Source organism: Chiloscyllium plagiosum, chromosome 3, assembly GCF_004010195.1.
Source record: "Chiloscyllium plagiosum isolate BGI_BamShark_2017 chromosome 3, ASM401019v2, whole genome shotgun sequence".
NCBI classification, from domain to species: domain Eukaryota; kingdom Metazoa; phylum Chordata; class Chondrichthyes; order Orectolobiformes; family Hemiscylliidae; genus Chiloscyllium; species Chiloscyllium plagiosum.
The window spans coordinates 118,421,429-118,439,712 of NC_057712.1; the positions used below are offsets into that span (position 1 = coordinate 118,421,429).

General features: G+C 41.2%; 1 protein-coding gene across 1 annotated transcript in view; it reads right to left on the reverse strand.

The window, feature by feature from the left end:
• Positions 1–17,869, reverse strand: part of mertka (c-mer proto-oncogene tyrosine kinase a) — a 119,569-nt gene extending 101,700 nt beyond the window's left edge. The window contains exons 1-3 of the mRNA XM_043687183.1: positions 17,239–17,869; positions 2,338–2,665; positions 882–982 (exon numbers count right to left, since the gene is read on the reverse strand). Coding sequence (XP_043543118.1) covers positions 882–982; positions 2,338–2,665; positions 17,239–17,347 — 538 coding nt within the window. The 5' untranslated portion in view covers positions 17,348–17,869. The remainder of the gene's footprint in view (positions 1–881; positions 983–2,337; positions 2,666–17,238) is intronic.
• Positions 17,870–18,284: the final 415 nt, after the last annotated feature.

Consider the following 18,284-nt stretch of genomic DNA (forward strand, 5'->3'; position numbering starts at 1 on the left):
GTGCCAGAGACCCGGTCACTGCAGCTTACCCCTGCTAGGCCGTCCCCCCCAACAGTATCCAAAGCGGTATACTTATTGCTGAGGGGAACGACCACAGGGGATTCCTGCACTGCCTGCTTCCTCCCCTTCCCACCTCTAACTGTTACCCAGCTACCTCTGTTCTCTGGCGTAGCTATGTCCCTGTAGCTTCTATCTATCACCCTCTCAGCCTCTCGAATAATCTTCAGTTCATCCAACTCCAGTTCCAGTTCCCTAACTCGTTCTGTGAGGAGCAGGATCTGACTGCATTTCCTGCAGATGAAGTCGGCAGGAGTATCGGTGGTCACCCCTACCTCAAACATCCTGCAGGAGGAACATTCCACTGCCTGCGCTGCCATCACTCTACACTTCGTCTCCAAAACAAGAACACTGAGTCGCTTACCTGTGGACTTTAAAGTTAGGTTAGAGGAGGAGGATGGGAGGGAGGCCCTACTATGTAGGGCCTGGGGTCTAGAACACACCCACTCAAATATCGATCACTTACCTTCCCGACTAGCTCTGCGCTCCAACTTCACTTCCGCCCAGCTCGCGCCACTCTCTGCTGTGAAAATTTTGAATGAACAAACCATCCCTCTCATCAATGACTTCCCAACTGTAACTCAGATTTCCCTTTCACCTCATCAAAACCTATTATAATTTTCAAAGACTTGAAGAAATAGTCTCTTGGCCTTCTGTACCCAAACAGAGATAATCCCAGTATCTCACATCTCTCCTCATAACTGTAGTTTAATTCATGAGAACATTTCATGAATAACTAAATTTTCCATTCATTTTGCAAGTGGTAGGAAAATTGAATGAGCATGACTTGATTCAAAGATGATGTGCTGTCATGAAAGTCTTACCTTCTATTCGAAGATTGATCTTCTCTGATTCAATGGGAACATTAGATATTAATATCCTACAGTTGTAGACACCTGCGTCAGAATGCAGTACATTGGAGATGCTGTTGAAAGTAAAAAGTATAGATTACTGTCAAGATGCACCAGACTTAATTTTTAGAAACGTATTACTGTCTCTTATTCCACATTCATCATTCCCTTCTGATCCCTCCAGGAATTTCAGTAAATCTTTTGCACTGCATCATTTAGAGGTAATTATTTATAGAATCATAAAATCCCTTCAGTGTGGAAACAGGCCCTTCAGCCCAACAAGTCCACACCAACCCTCCAAAGAGTAATCCACCCTGACCCATTCCCCAACCCTATATTTACCCCTGACTGATGCACCGAACCTCCACATCCCTGAACACTATGGGAAATTTAGCATTGCCAATTCACCTAACCTGCTCATCTTTGGATTGGGGGAGGAAACTGGAGCACCCGCGCAGACACGGGAAGAATGTGCAAACTCCATACAGATAGTCACCTGAGGCTGGAATCGAACCTGCGTCCCTGGCGCTGTGAGGCAGCAGTATTAACCTCTGAGCCACCGAGCCGCCAAAAGATATTTAAGTATCTTTGACTACATTAACATTCTTTCCCACTATGCATTGCCACAGAGATCTGTTCCTATTAACATTGTATTTATCCTTCTTTATGTTGAAAGTAGCAACATGTTTTGCATGCAAAATGTTAAAGAAAAATTAGTTACTTAAATAGTCATACCGCACAAAAACAGACATTTTCGTCCAACTCATCCATGCTGACCAGGTTTCCCAAACTATATGAGAACCATTTGCCTGCATTTGACCCATATCCTTCTCAATCTTCCCTATTCATGTACCTACACAAATGCATTTTAAATGTTGTATCTGTACCTGCATCCACCATTTCCTCTGGCAGTTCTTCCATATACGAACCCTGCTTTGTATGAAAAAGTTGCTCCACAGGTCCCTTTAAAATCTTTCTTCTCTCATCTTAAATTTATGCCTTGGGGCTTTGAACTCCCCTACCTGAGAGAAAAGACCTTTGCTATTCACCTTATCTATACCCCTCATGATTTTATAAACCTTTACAGCGTCACCCCTCAACTTCCTAAGCTCCAGTCATACATTGTACAGTCTGCTAAGTTGCTCATCTCTCAAATCTTCATCCTGTTCTCCCCACCTTGCTCTCAGAATTGCTGTAATGCAGCACCTCGCTTCAGCCTGACATGTTTTCAGGTGCAGGAATTTTCTTTGGTGAAATCTACTCTAGTAGGCCTGAAGAGTGAGACAAAATGGACTACACCATGAGCTGTGTTATTGAAGAACTTACCTGAAATTTTAAACATTTAAAAATTTTAAAATATTGCATTAGGCCTTCCCGTCCGAAAGACACGTGTTTTCTAAAACCAAAGATATTTAAAACATTCCTGTACCTGCAGCTGCTGAGAATCCTGGCTCTGTGTTCACTGATTGAAAAAGCAATCCCTTTGTAGAAGCAACGATGGCCATCAATTAGTTCTTTGCCATTCTTCAGCCATTCAATAGGCACATCCTGGTAAAATTCAGGTACATCAATGGAACAGTTGAAGCTTACAGGATTGCCTTGTGATATTATAATATTAGCTGCTCCAGGTTTGAATCTAATCTCTTCCCGAATGTTTGTTTCAAACAGGGCATCACTGGCAGCACTTTGGGATTCTCCTGCTGGTGTTGGCACATTCTGAGGTGGCACATGGGTCAAGGGAGGTACATGAAGGACACCTGATGGGCAACAAATTACATGTTTTTTTGTTATTTTTTTCAATACTTCTTCTTTCACTTGAGGTCTGACAGATACTTTGTGCAATTTGTTTGGTTTGCAGTCAAACTTAACATTTAACAGACAGTAACTCAGTGTCTGGCATGAGGATTTGGGGATTGGTCCCTTAGATTGAAAAATTATACATGTTACTCTTGGGATACTTGGGTAAGATGACAGAGAGAAATAATGAAACCATATTATTGAGGGCTAAGAAACCAACCATATGAATCTGCCCAACTATTTCGCCAGCTTGGAGGATGTCTTGAGGGTAGGTGATGGACGAACAACTTATTTGAATTTTTTTTTAAACAGATTACAAAATAGCGAGTTTTGAGAAGATTTGTAGCTCAGGTTGAGTTCTGGATGTAAGTTTGCTCGCTGAGCTAGAAGGTTCGTTTTTCAGATGTTTCGTCACCATGCTAGGTAACATCATCAGTGAGCCTCCGGTGAACCACCGATGTTAGTGACCCACTTTCTATTGATGTAGTTAGGTTTCCTTGGTTTGGTGATGTCATTTATTGTGGTGATGTCATTTCCTGTGATGATGTCATTTCCTGTTCTTTTTCTCACCAACCCAAGGAAACCTAAACACATAACAGAAAGTGGGTCACTAACGCCAGTGCTTCAGCGGAGGCTCACTGATGATGTTATCTAGTATGGTGATAAAACGCCTGAAAACAAACCTTCCAGCTCAGCGAGCAAACTTACATCCAGATTACAAAATAATGGGCACAGGAATGTCTACAGACATCAGTTATATCAAATACCCAATGGAATTCCATGAAAACCCATTATGTGAAACCCTTAGCTAAAGTTAAAGCTCATGGAACTGCAGACAAATTATTGACTTCGTTAGGAATCTGGTTGAATGGAAAGATAAAGAAAGCATGAATAATAGGCAGTTACTTGAATTGTTCGATAGAACCTCTGGGTGACTCACAAGGATCTGCATTACCACCTCAAATACACCTTGTCTTTGTTAATGACCTAAATGACAGACAAGAAAACCTCAAACCTAAGTTTGTTGAGTGTTCAAAGAGAAGTGGCATTATTAACAATATAGATGGAGGCGTACAATTTCAGAGAAATTGGCAGTGTGAAGAAGGTTCACAACACATTATTATTTGTGAATTTGTATTCTAATGTAGAGCAAAATGGATTTTAGTTTTCAATTCTGTGAAGGTCTGACTTTTTAAAAAAATGGTCGGAAGAAGAGTCATATTGAACTGGAAACGTAATCTTTCTTTCTCTCTCCACAGACGCTGCCAGTCAGCTGCACTTCTGCAGCACTTTCTGCTTTTATTTCAGATCTCTAGCATCCATAATTCTTTGCTTTGTCTTACACTGTCTGCCTAACTCAAACCATCACAGTGACACAGTGAGGTCTTAAATGCTAAATCACTCCCTTAGTGCGCTTCTTTACTCCATTGGTATCTTTTCCTCACTTCAAATATCTAATCTTGTTCCACCCTCTCCTCTTCTCAAAATTCATCTTACCATGTTGCTACCATCCTCCCCTTTGCCCCAAGTTTCTCCACGTTTCTTTCCTCAACTCTGCACTGAGTGACATTTCACTGGTGATCTGAACCTCCAACTCAAAAAAAACTTTTTCCTATTTATTTTGATGCTCTTCTGTCTTCTCCAGCAGTTTCCTCGAAGTAAACTTCCCCTTCTCTGTTCATGACTAACCTCACCCATGTTTCCATTGTCTGGGCTCTTCATTCTCTTGTCCTGATTTTAAAAAACCTGTTTGCAAACCATGTCCTTGTATCCTCCACTACCGATACTCCCACACATCCGTCCAATCCCACTTCTTTGTGCAAACATTTTTTAACCCAGATAAAACTCATCTCAGGCTACTTACGACGCTAGTTTTAAAATCCAAGATACACCTTGACCTCATGAAACAATGCGTCTATGCTTAATTAAGAATTTGATGATTGAAGTTTTTAATTCTTAAATCAAGAAAGACAATAAATGCACACATCATAATAAGTCCACATTTTTCTTTACAGCAATATGCTGTATTTGGAAAAGGATGTCATATTTCAAATAAATCAGTTCCATGCCATTTCATAACATGTTCCCTCTATACTGAAAGATTAGTATCCATATGTCAAGCGCTGTCAGTCGTGGTAGCAAAATGGTAAATTCACAAAAATATGTGAAGGTAGCCAAGTTTAGCAAGCTCACTGACATCAGTGGTATAAAATTGTGGAACTTTCAACCTGCATTTGTGTTCTTGTATAGCTGACATTATCTTCATTTTTCAGAGGTCAATTTGATGCAATGGCAAATAGTTAAACAATGAAGACTGTGTTTCAATTTCATTGTAAAAGCATCTATTCCTCACAAAAACAGTGATTTTAATGGTTTTTAAAAAAAATATATCAGTACCATCATTGACATTTGATTTCCCTCAGTGTTTTACAGATTTGTAACAACTGTTTAGCACAGAAACAGGCATTTGATACAACTGGACCATGCTGGTATTTGTACAAAAAGGCTTCTTCACATTCCCAATAGCATAAACTTCCAAACTTTCCTAATAATTGCCTTTATAATATTCATCCAAATGGAGAAGTGAGGGTGACTGCAGGTGACATCAATGGAGCATTTGACCAAGCATGGTATCAAGCAGCCTGAGCAAAACTGAACCCAATGAGAATCAGAGAGAAAACTGTCTGCTAGTTGGAGTCAATACCTGGCACAAAGGTTGTGATTGCTGGAGGCAAAGCACCTTAGTCACAGGACATCTCTGCAGGAGTTCCACAGGGTAGTGTCATGGGCTCAATCTCTTCATCTGCTTCATCAATGATTCTTCTATCCATCATAAAGTCTGGCAATAGGTTGTTCACTGATGATTCCAGTTATATTTACAACTCCTCAGATACCAATGCAGTCAGTATCCATGTGCAGCAAGACCTGAACAACATTCAGGTGCAAGTTTCAAATAATACTCATGCCACTCAAGTAGCAGGTAATGACCATCTCCAACAAGAGAGCACCTCATTATTGTGTAAGGGCATTTATTCTGTGGAGCAAACTTGTAATGTTGTCACAGAGCTGCTCCTCTATGAACTCAAGTAGCATTGCGTAATTGGAGTTACTGAGACCAAATATTTAGAAGATGGATGAAAGTTGGCACATGTGACATCTAGTTATGGATAGCTTTGATAACATGACAGTAAGTTTAGAAACTCATATATTTCAGATTACAATGTATAAGAATAACTAGTATGAATATACAATAAACAGAGCTCTGAGGGAGTCTGAGTGTAGGCATAGTTTTTGACTTTGCCTTCTCCTTGACCATTCTGTCCTAAATGCAATTTCATGTCTGTGGGCATAAAACCACATGACCAAATGAACCATTTCCTCTTGGCATTGAATGGTATTAGCGTCACTGAATCTCCCAAACTGTCAAAATCATGAGAATCACTATTGACCACAAACTGAACTGGACCAACTGTGACCACAAGAGTAGGTTCAGGGTATTAAAACCAAGGTCCCTTTGAAATGTGATTTCCTGTGTAGAATTGAGACCTCATATAAAGGCTGTGAAAGCAGTTACTTACCTTCCCCAAACATAAACAAATAATGTTTTAAACAAGGACAATAGACAAGATATAGATAAGAGTTATGAAAGCTAACAGGCCAATGCTGCCAAGTGCCCCAAATTCTTTGGAAAAAGCTGAATTGTTTGTTCTCATATAAAATGAAAGCTGCCATTATGATGGAGGAGTGAACAAAGAAGACAATGGTTATTTTGATATTGCGAGTTGTTATGACATGGTAGTAAACCCTTCTACTAATTAAACCTAACACCCAGAAAAGCTCACTTCGCCCTGTAATCTGTTAAAGTATGAGTGAGCGAGAACTCCCAAATTCCATTATTTAAAGAAAAACTATCAATTTATCTTTAACTCTAAAAATGAACATTAAACAACCACTATTTACAACTCTAAGTCTTCTTTCTCTTAAATGTTTGTTATCTACCTCCCAGTCTATAACAATATACTGTTTTGATAAAAACCCCCATTAAAATTACATCAACTTAATTTCAAAACCACCAGCAACTGTCGTCAGTGTCTGTCTTCTTCTGACTGTAGCTCTTTCTGGGTCATCTTGGTCTTTTGCTGTAATGATGATTCATATGAAAAATATACCTTTCATAGAGAGTGTGTCTCCCTCTTTATGGGCATTTAAACAGGCATTGGATAGGCATATGGAGGATAGTGGGCTAGTGTAGGTTAGGTGGGCTTGGATCGGCGCAACATCGAGGGCCAAAGGGCCTGTACTGCGTTGTATTTTGCTATGTTCTATGTGTTGCTGGCAGTTACTCTAGCAATGGCAGTTGGTCTCTTTCTAGGTTTCCAAAATGCCTGTTTCTTTAAACCCCAAATATCGGATCATCTCATTGGTTCAAGGTTGGCAACAAGCATTAAATTCAAACTCAATTAGGTTTTAGTGTCCTGGGACATAATTTAAACTGATTGGCTACATTCAAATGGTTATCAAAACAGCAACCAAAACTCAGGTATTTGTTTCACAGCCAAAGTTACATATTTTCAATTTTCCAGTACATGCTGAGACTGCCAGTCAGTCACATGACAGGTACCTGCAAGCTCTCAGTGCAAAACAGCTTTCAGTCTCTCTTAAAGGTAAGTACACACCTTCAACTTCATAACAGAGTACTTATCCCATGTTCACTGTAGATGCAGTGCGGATTGCCAGCCTCAAAAATAGAGCATATCAACAAATGCTCAGGATTGATAGGGGTAGTGGTTTCCTTGTCAGGAAGCTGCCGCCTCCATATGGAAGATGTGCCAAAAGGAGGATGACCCCGGGAAGAGTCAACTAGCACTTTGGCTGGAGAGCAGGATGCTTGCCTTCACATCTTAACTAAGATTGACCTAAGTTGTGCCAATTGCCTGTTCATCTTCTGGTATTAAGGAACCATCCTTTATTGTCATAAATATGTGTATAATTAACTAATGTATCATACCTAAACTGCTGCTTCTTAACACATATAATGAACAATCTGAAACATTGTTATAAATAATCATCTCTATATCGAGTATGTCATTTGGTCCTTCAAGCTTGCTCCGCATTCACTATGATCAAGGCTGATCCTCTCTACTAACGCCATATTCCACGTTTCTCCAAACTCCTTGACGCCTTTAATATCTAAAAATTTGTCATTCTCCTTCTTGAAAATACTCCTGAGAGCTTTGTTGTAGTGAGTTTCACAGGGTGAACACCCTCTGAAAGCTGAAATATTTCCTCATCTCAATCCTAAATGGCTCCAGATCTTGAGATGTGACCCATGGTTGCAAACCAGGGGAAGTATTGTCCCTACATCTAGTCTGTCTCGTCCTGTTAGAATTTTATATGTTTTAATCAGATCCATTCTGATTCCTCTAAACTCTAGTGAGAAAAGGCCCAGTCGAACCAATCTTTCCTCATAGGACATCCCTTATTTCCCTCGTATAAGCCTCATGAATCTTTGCTGCACTCACTCTATGATAAGTAGATACTGTGTTACGACATCGCTGGAGCAGGTGGGACTGGAGCCTGGGCCTCGTGACTCAGTTGTAGGGATCCATACGGATCTCTAAATGAGGGAATATATTCAATATCTATCACGAACATCCAAAATCTAACAAGAGGCAAGGAATTCTCAACAGGAAACTCACTTGCTGAGTCCCCATGGTCTGCGCACCATCCACAGGTTCATAGTCATAGAGATGTACTGCACAGAAACAGACCCTTCAGTCCAACTTGTCCATGCCGACCAGATATCCTAACCCAATCTAGTCCCACCTGCCAGCACCCACCCCACATCCCTCCAAACCTTTCCTATTCATACACCCATCCAGATGCCTTTTAAATGTTGCAATTGTACCAGCCTCCACCACATCCTCTGGCAGCTCATTCCATACACGTACCACCCTCTGCGTGAAAACGTTGTCCCTTAGGTCTCTTTTATATCTTTCCCCTCTGACCCTAAACCTATGCCCTCTAGTTGTGCACCCCCACACCCCACGGAAAAGACTTTGTCTATTTATCCTATCCATGCCCCTCATGATTTTATAAACCTCCATAACATCACCCCTCAGTCGTCAACGCTCCAGGGAAAACAGCCCCAGCCTGTTCAATGTCTCCCTGTAGCTCAAATCCTGCAACCCTGGCAACATCCTTGTAAATTTTCTTCTGAACCCTTTCAAGTTTCACAACATCTTTCCGATAGGAAGAAGACCAGAATTACACGCAATATTCCAAAAGTGGCCTAACCAATGTCCTGTACATCCGTAATATGACCTCCCAACTCCTGTACTCAATACTCTGACCAATAAAGGAAAGCATACCAAAAGCCTTCTTCACTATCCTATCTACCTGCGACTCCACTTTCAAGGAACTATGAACCTGCACTCCAAGATCTCTTTGTTCAGCAACACTCCCTAGGACTTTACCATTAAGTGCTAAGGTTTGCTTTCCCAAAATGCAGCACCTCGCATTTATCTAAATTAAATTCCATCTGCCACTTCTCAGCCCATTGGCCCATCTGATCAAGATCCCATTGTAATCTGAGGTTTACCTTCTTAGCTGCCCAATGCACCTTGAATTTTGGTGTCATCTGCAAACTTACTAACGATACCCCTTATGCCCACATCCAAATCATTTATATAAAGGACGAAAAGTAGGGGACGAAAAGTAGTGGATCCAGGCACAATTCAGGTGTGTAATGGAATACTCCTCGCTTGTCTGGATAAGTGAAGCTCCCATAACACACTGTAGAGTTTCCTCCACTAGCCAGTTCTTTCATTGTTCACCAGCATTCATTGCTGAATGTGACATTTTTGCAAAGCTCAGATCTGATCTGTTGGTTGCAATCACTTAGCTCTGTCTAATACTTGCTGTTTATATTGCTGGGCATGCAAGTTACCCCATGTGGTAGCTTCATCAGGTTGAAACCTAGTGCAAATACTCATGCACTCTTCATTGAATTAGGGATAATCTACTGGTTATGATAAAACAAAGTATTAGAGAAACTTAGTAGGTCTGGCATGGTCTGCGGATTGAGAAGCAAAGTTCACAATCAGTCTTACCTGACTGTTCTTCAGGAGTGGAAAATTATGATTTTAATACTGTTGACAGAGAGGGAGGAGGAGCAATCCACTCCCCGAACAAAAGACAAAGGGAATGGTACTGATAGTAAAGATTTTAATCTTAAGATTTTAAAGAAAATAGTTTAAATTTAACCTGCTTACCTCAGCCCCCAAACAACCTACAAATCCAGCATGGAGGCTGTGTTATTCACTCCTATGTTTCTTGCCAGAACACCCCTGCCTGTGCCAACGATTAATCCTAATTACTAGCTAGTCATGCCAGTTTGAAGGATGTAAATACCGACAAAGGGTAACTGAGCTTGGCAAAGTATCAATACGCAGGACTCCCACCTTGCAGTAAAAAACTTGTATCCTGACAATGGAGGCACTACAGAAATGAAATTATTTATTTCCTTTCTGCCCCTATGATTGAATACATTGTCTGATTTATACACAAATAGTGGTAATTACGTTTACGCAGTGAGCAGGTCTTCTGGAGTGAATTGGAGAAAATTGATAGGAAAAAGAATTCCCATAGAAAGGAGCCTCATTAGTTCAGAGCTTTTCAGTGGATTAAAGTTCACATTCTTTCAGAGTCTGCCAATAGTTTTCACTGCCTTGCTTGCCACACAATGTTACCAGTTTTCTGAAATGCAAGAGAGATTGGGTGCTACACAAAAATGTCTTTTCTTCAGACCAAACATTCTCAAACCATTTTTTAAAAGGAAACAAAAACAAATAAAACTTCTGTGCAAAAAAAATCATCATTGTTGGTATATGCTGTGTAGGAGAACGGTTTCTCCATTTTGATCTTTCATAAAATAATAAGTTTTGAGAAAGGCAGTTGACATGGGGTCTTTTAAACTAATAATGACCTGGAATCTCAACACCTCAATTTTAAACTAAATTTCTTATCTTTCAATGTGGCCTTCCCTTCCCTTTCTATTCAACTTCCTCTAATCCCATAAACCTACCAGATGTCTATCTCCCATAATTTTGGTACATGCCCAAATAGCAATGCTCCAGTTCGAATGGTAACGTCCTCAGTTTTCCAGGCCCTAAACTCTAGAATGCATTCACTAAAACTCATCTGCGTTCGCACTTCTTGATTCACATTTTGCAATGTACTTTTTTTTCAAGCATTTGCTTGTTGATTCTAACATTGTTTTATGTGACTCTGTGCTAAACTTTCTTTGGTATTATTCCTTTGAGTTGCCTTGGGATGTTTTATGATGTTATAGGTGCTACATAATGCATGCAGGTGCTGTTGATGTTAATTAAGTGTACAAACTTAATGAAGGCACTTTCTCACCACTTTGAACTCCACGGGACAATCTGGCCAGAGGCCATAATGCCTTAGACCATGCAAACATGGCTGATGAAAAGTCATAATCTGAAACATTAACGATTTGTGAAATTTAATGCCCCTCAGAGATGGATTCAGAGGCAAGGGGATATGTGACTGCTTGGAAATTGCAAAATGCAGATCTTTCTGAATCCCTTGATTATGTCCAAGAAGGGGGAATTGCAAATGGCATTTCACACCCAAAGGTCAACTGGGGCCTTAAGGCACAATCCTCTGAATATGAATCCACAAAATAATAACAATAATAATTGCAACAATAATAATGATCCCAACTGATGTTATTACCGGATCAGAGAGACCCCGGTCACATTTTGTTTTTGTTTATTTAATGAGTTGTTATTTCACTGAGACACAAGTAGACAATGCTGCAGATCTGGTTTTAACAATAAATCAAAAGTTAATTGTGCAAAAGAAAGACAGATGAAATAAAAATAAATAAAATAAAATAAATATATAACACAATTTGAAGGGTTTCAAAACACACAGCAAAGGTCCAACACCATCACATTACAGCAGTCAAACACCAGATCACTTCTCTATCACATATATAGGTTTTAGATTAGATTAGATTAGATTACTTACAGTGTGGAAACAGGCCCTTCGGCCCAACAAGTCCACACCGACCCGCCGAAGCGCACCCACCCAGACCCATTCCCCTACATTTACCCCTGCACCTAACACTACAGGCAATTTAGCGTGGCCAATTCACCTAACCTGCACATTTTTGGAGTGTGGGAGGAAACCGGAGCACCCGGAGGAAACCCACGCAGACACGGGGAGAATGTGCAAACTCCACACAGTCGGTTGCCTGAGGCGGGAATTGAACCCGGGTCTCTGGCGCTGTGAGGCAGCAGTGCTAACCACTGTGCCACCGTGCCGCCCGTACTTAATTATCAAATTATACCTTGACCATTCAGGAAATTTTTGAAAACCCAGTAAGTATTACTAATTTGGACCTCTCTCCCAAAATGAACTGTTTCTTTTAAACCCCTGTCTTGGTAGTCCCTTTCTTAATTAGTCACACAACTAAGTTTAAACTTTTACAGCTTCAAACAATTTTATCAGGGTTCTAACCAAATACTTCTGGTCTGGAACTTTCAAGCTAAAGTCCTTACACTGAGTTCTGAACAGTTCTAAAAAGTTCTATTGCCTTTCTCTAGAAGAAGCTTTCTACCACAGTTTCTATAAATTGAAACCAAAAGATTTCCAAATTATGGGCTTTTCTTTGAAGCAAAATTTTATAAAATCGTTTCCTGATGTTTCTATGCGGAAAACAACCTCTTGCACCTCAATGTTTACAGTGTCCACTTGTAAAACTCTGCCAATGCAAACAAATTCTGGTATCAACCACAAATCCCTGACCCCACGGACTTCTTCTCTCATATTGGTTTATAAAAAAAAGTCATAATTCCAGAAACACTGGTACCGTAATAATAAAACATTCTTATATACACAGACCAAAACCCAGATGCCATCAGTTCAAAATCCAAATACTAAACTAAATGATATTTATAATAAAACATATATATCACACCTTACATTACATTATAAAGTGTATTCATAACAAATACAACTACAACTGCTTTCATTTTGTGTTAGTCGATGTACTCAAACAGTTGGAGGGATTCAAAAGCACAGGTTTTGTAATTGCCAGTAGCTTTGTATCACATTGCTCTGTAAATACAATTCAAACTCTTAATTCCACTGTTTGCACACTCTTGCTGCATCTGTTGTGGAATAAAACTCTTTCAGCAAGCGAGCTATTCAATACACAATGTGCTCAAGGACACAAACATATTTACAAACAAAGATAAAATTGAAGAACAGTAAGCACATTGAAGAATCCCAAACAAGGTATCTGATTCACAGTCAGCTGACACCATGAGAAGAATCTTGAATGTTGCAACACAAATGAAGGTATTTTGATGCATCATGTCTGATATTTATTTGAGACATCTATACAATTTGCAAGTGGTGTAAAGTCATCATATTTCTACTGGACCATAGGGCTACTCTCTCATTAGGGAGAGATGACTGATAGCGGAGAGGTTGAGAATGAAAGTCCTTCATTGTCCCTCACTGGGGATAGGAATTGAACCTACACTATTGGGTTGGCATCACAATTCCTGATAAAGGGCTCTTGGCTGAAACGTCGATTCTCCGGCTCCTCGGATGCTGCCTGACCTGCTGTGCTTTCAAACTAACCCCACTCTTGACACTGGCATCACAATCAGCCATTCAGGGCAACTCAGCTAACCAAGCCCAGAGCCCAGGGAGGAGGTGGTGGTGCAGGGGTATCACCATTCCAGTCTGGGATCAAGGAGTCAAATCCAATCAGGGCAGATAGTGCAATCTGAAACACACTGTCCCTGGTGTGTAGTGTTTGTAATTTACTGCTCCTTAAAAAGAGTCCCTAAATAAAATCCCTACCACTGTGACAGAAAGTTGAAGTTCAAATCCCACCTGCTCCAGAGATGCAACAGTTCAAGTACCAGACACCTAACCTTATTGAAGGACTCAACACTGAGTTCTCCAATTTCAAATGACCTCCCTCCCCATCTCCTGTCTCCATTCCCAGCTACCCTGCAACCTCCTCGATTCATTCCTCCCATTGACCAACCAGGTTGTACCCTCTACCTGTCTTCACCTATCCCCTCTTCTCCACCTTGCCCTGCGGCCCCCTTTATCTGCAGCTCCCCTGACACCCACCCCCAGTCCTGAAGAAGGGTTACACCCGAAACGTCGACTTCTCTACCTCCTGATGCTGCCTGGCTTGCAGTGTTCTTCCAGCCTCCTGCCTGTCAATTTTGCACATAGAGTCATAGAGATGTATACAGCACAGAAAGAGACCCTTCCATCCAATTTGTCCAACATGTCCAGATTATCCCAACCTAATCCAGTCCCATTTGCCAGCACTTGGCCCATATCCCTCTAAACTCTTCCCATTCATATACCCATACATATGCCGTTTAAATCATGCAATCGTACCAGCCTCTACCACTTCCTCTGGCAGCTTGATCCATACACGCACCACCCTCTGCATGAAAAGATTGTCCCTTAGGTCCCTTTCATATCTTTCCCCTCTCACACTAAACCTATGCCCTCTAATTCTGGACTCCCCCACCCCAGGGAAAGGACTTTGCCTATTTACCCTATCCATGCCCCTCATGACTTTATAAGCCTCTATGAGGTCACCCCTCAGCCTTCGATGCTCCAGGGAAAACAGCCCCAGCCTATTCAGCCTCTGCCTATAGCTCAAATTCTCCAACCCTGGCAACATCCTTGTAAATTTTCTCTGAACCCTTTCAAGTTTCACAACATCCTTCAGATAGGAAGGAGATTGGAATTGCATGCAATATTCCAAAAGTGGCCTAACCAACATCCTGTACAGCTGCAACACGACCTCCCAACTCCTATACGCAAAAGTGAGGACTGCAGATGCTGGAAATCAGAGTCTAGATTAGAGTGGTGCTGGAAAAGCACAGCAGGCCAGGGAGCAGGAAAATCTCCTCAGATGCTGCCTGACCTGCTGTGCTTTTCCAGCACCACTCTAATCTAGACTCCCAACTCCTATACTCTATGTTCTGATCTATCTACCTGCGACTCCACTTTCAAGGAGCTATGAACCTGCACTCCAAGGTCTCTTTGTTCAGCAACACTCCCTAGGACCTTACTATTAAATGTATAAGTCCTAGCAAACCATTAATTAAAATACATGTGTTGTAAACTAAATCTATAGGTGAATGGAGCCACTTTTAACTGTTTATCATTGAATAGCACCCACATATATGCAACGACAAAAGTCACAAAATAGTGAAATTCAAACACACGAGTCAAAACTGTTCACTGTAGCACCAGTGAAAGAAAATTAGAAAATTTGTAAAGCAATCAGACTTTACAAATCCAAGAGGTTTACTTTGGCTTTGCAGCCAGCACCAGGAATCTGTCACGTAAGAAGACCGCATTGCTAACAGGGTATTTCAGCTGAGATGGGTCACGGGTCTTTAGATTGGAATTCCATGGACTATGGGAAGCCGTTGGCTTCCTGACCGCCTTGAACCAGACAACACATTATAAAGATAGAAAAGTTACTTTTTGGTTTTATTGAGACAGAAAATACATTTTTGTTAGTTTGAAAATAAAATGTTACCCAAAATAAATAAAACTTTTCAGTTTTCCAAAGACAAAAGAATGATAGAGCAGGACAGAAGGAAAATAGTAATGAGGACGCTTTGAAAGCACGATTGAAGAAGTCTTTTTCTGGAATGCTTTTGAAAGTACTGATAGAATGCACAGGATGCAATGATTTCAAAATGTGCAGGTGCCACTGAACTTCACAAGGATGGATATGGAGTGGGTTGGAGGGGAAGAGAATGGAGGTTCAGTTCGGAATAAATTCTGGAGACTTGGTGTAAGGTAGGTGAAATACAAAACGTTATGTCCAAAATGTGTTTATGCAATGGTGAGGGAGGTAGAAACAGATGAGATAAAGGAATGTTGACATAAGCCAATTTTCTCAGTTTAATCCTTTACCATTATTCACCTTTCTTTTAGTCTGCACACTAAAACTGCAATGCTAATTCCAGAATTAAGGGTGTTTCAGCCAGGATGTGGAAGACCATTGAAGTACACATTGTTATGAGTCCAGTACCTCAACAATTGGGGAATGTGCCTTGTGTCCAGTCAAAAACTCTCCACAGACTTCAGCATATTATAATGGTAATACCTCCAGTGCAGGAGAAAGGAAGTGTGACACTGTCAAAGATGCTCTCTCTGGTGCACATAATAGATCCCTCAGTGCAATTCAAAGAAAACCAGGGCCACCATAAAGCACAATAATCCCATAAACAGTCAAATGAGGTCGGAGTCAAAAGGTGTGGTGCTGGAAAAGCACAGCCGGTCAGGCATCAGGAATTTCTGATGAGGGGCTTATGCTCGAAACGTCGACTCTCCTGCTCCTCGGATGCTACCTGACCGGCTGTGCTTTTCCAGCACCACACTTTTTGATTCTGAACTTGCAGTCCTCGCTTTCGCCTAATTAAATGGGGTCGTCCGGACTTATCGGGATAAGCATGTTTAGGACGGTTCATTACGTTTAAAGCGCTACAAATAAATAAATAGGCAATGTTTAGTTTTCATTGTTGTAATTCGGTGTTCAGACTAGTTGCTACTCTTGCATTTCTGCAACGATGGCTTAAACTCATAGTACTTCAAGTCGAAGCCTGTCTGGGACATCCGGAGGCCACGAAGGGGTCTGCATCGATGCAAGTTACGACCACCCTCCCCCATTGCAATAACCAACTACTGTCAGTCACAATCAGCAAACTGCAGGGTACCAGGATAACCAGGCTTCCGATGTTTTCATTCTGATTGCTACTTTCGCTAACCCTCCCCCCATTCTGGCAATCTAAACATTCCCAACAATTAAAAGTAAGTCCAGAAATTAAAATGACTCAGCGCGTACACACAACTGCTTTTATTTCGCTCATTTACTATCGACAAATGAGATGGGGGGGGGGGGGGGATGTTGGCGAAAACCATTAAGTTTGATAATATATGTTATATAATATATATACTGTACACGTACCGCCTTTATATCAACGAAAATGTGAACAGACTGAAATCATGCAACAGGTCTGTCCACTTGCATCCAAAAAAGATCTTTAAAAAACCTTAGAGATCCTTTTCTCATATGTTGTGTGGTTAGCAGTTTTCGTTTTTTAAAGTTTCAAATCCACAGAACTGGAAAATACTATAAAAAATCTAAATGTATAAATCCAGGTTACCGATCTCATCAGACACATCAAGAATGGAAGAATGTTAAATAACACGGTGTGGCTCATTTGGGGTTCTATTCACTTATTTTCCTTGTACTTTCATCTGAACTTAGCTATGGGAAAACGTTCCCCCCCATTCCGAGATATCACACTATGTCAATTACAGTCCGAAAGAGAAGTGTTTATACATATTTATCTCCAGGTGCGAGCGCGGCACAGACTTGGTTCATTTCATTTGCAAGTCGACCCACGTCTCATAATACTATCTCGCAACTCACCGGATCCGCGGGCAAAATGAAGGAACAAAGTGAATGCCCACAAGTTGGAGCGAGGTTTCATCCTGGAGGAGTAGCGTTGTCGGCGGCAGCTCTCCCTGAATGTAGTCATGGTGCTGGACTCGGCGGCTGCAGGGAACTCCGCAGCAGCAACTCTTCACTCAAGTGTAATCACAACTTTGTGGCGCTGGGTTTCGCCTGTTTTGACCACAGCAGTAACGATGATGTGCTAAAGTTACCAACATCTGAGGAAGCGCTGATTAATATTGCTGACTGCACGGCGATTTTTTGAACCTACCCCCATCCAACACAGACAGAAAAGAAAACCCTCTGTGAGGCGGCTCTGCAGAGGCACGTGATCCCAGCCAAGTTGCAAATGAATTTCACGGGCATTCACTCACTTCGATCGAGCATGAATTTCGCTGCTAAGCACTGAACAGTTCACATGTTGTAGGGCAGAGGTATTGCATTCTGCACTGGTGCTGTTGTGTTAAATCCGGATTGCTGAGATTAACCCGCCCGTACACCTCTCTCCCACCCACGACCTGGGTTTGTAGCTTTCGATATCCCCATCTCCCACAACAGAGCCTCCAACCCCCGTCCAAACCTGGCACATTACTGCTCCCTTAGCACTGAGAGAGAGAGAAACTCCTCAGAAAGACACTTGAAGCTTTCTGGTTGCCGATAAAGAATTTTACTGCGACTAGCGATCATAATGGACTGCTGTGGAGGCAAAAACGAACCGATGTTTATCTCAACTTTCAGGGATTTAACAAAATAAGCTTGTGAAGCTTTTATTGCAGTCCAGTAAAATGAGGCAAAAAAAACTAGGTTTTTTTTGCACTCCTGGGGAATTCTGAACGAAATTCCATATCCCAATTTCGGTTACAGAAATAGAAGTCTGTGGCTTTGTCAGGTTTCCGATTTTAAAGTTGAACCCTTTAAATTGACAAGATATACGGGTTCGACTGTATTATAGAAATGGGTACGTTGTAATCGTGGCCAATAGCTACAGCAGAAAACGATTGCGAACCTACAAGACTAACGAA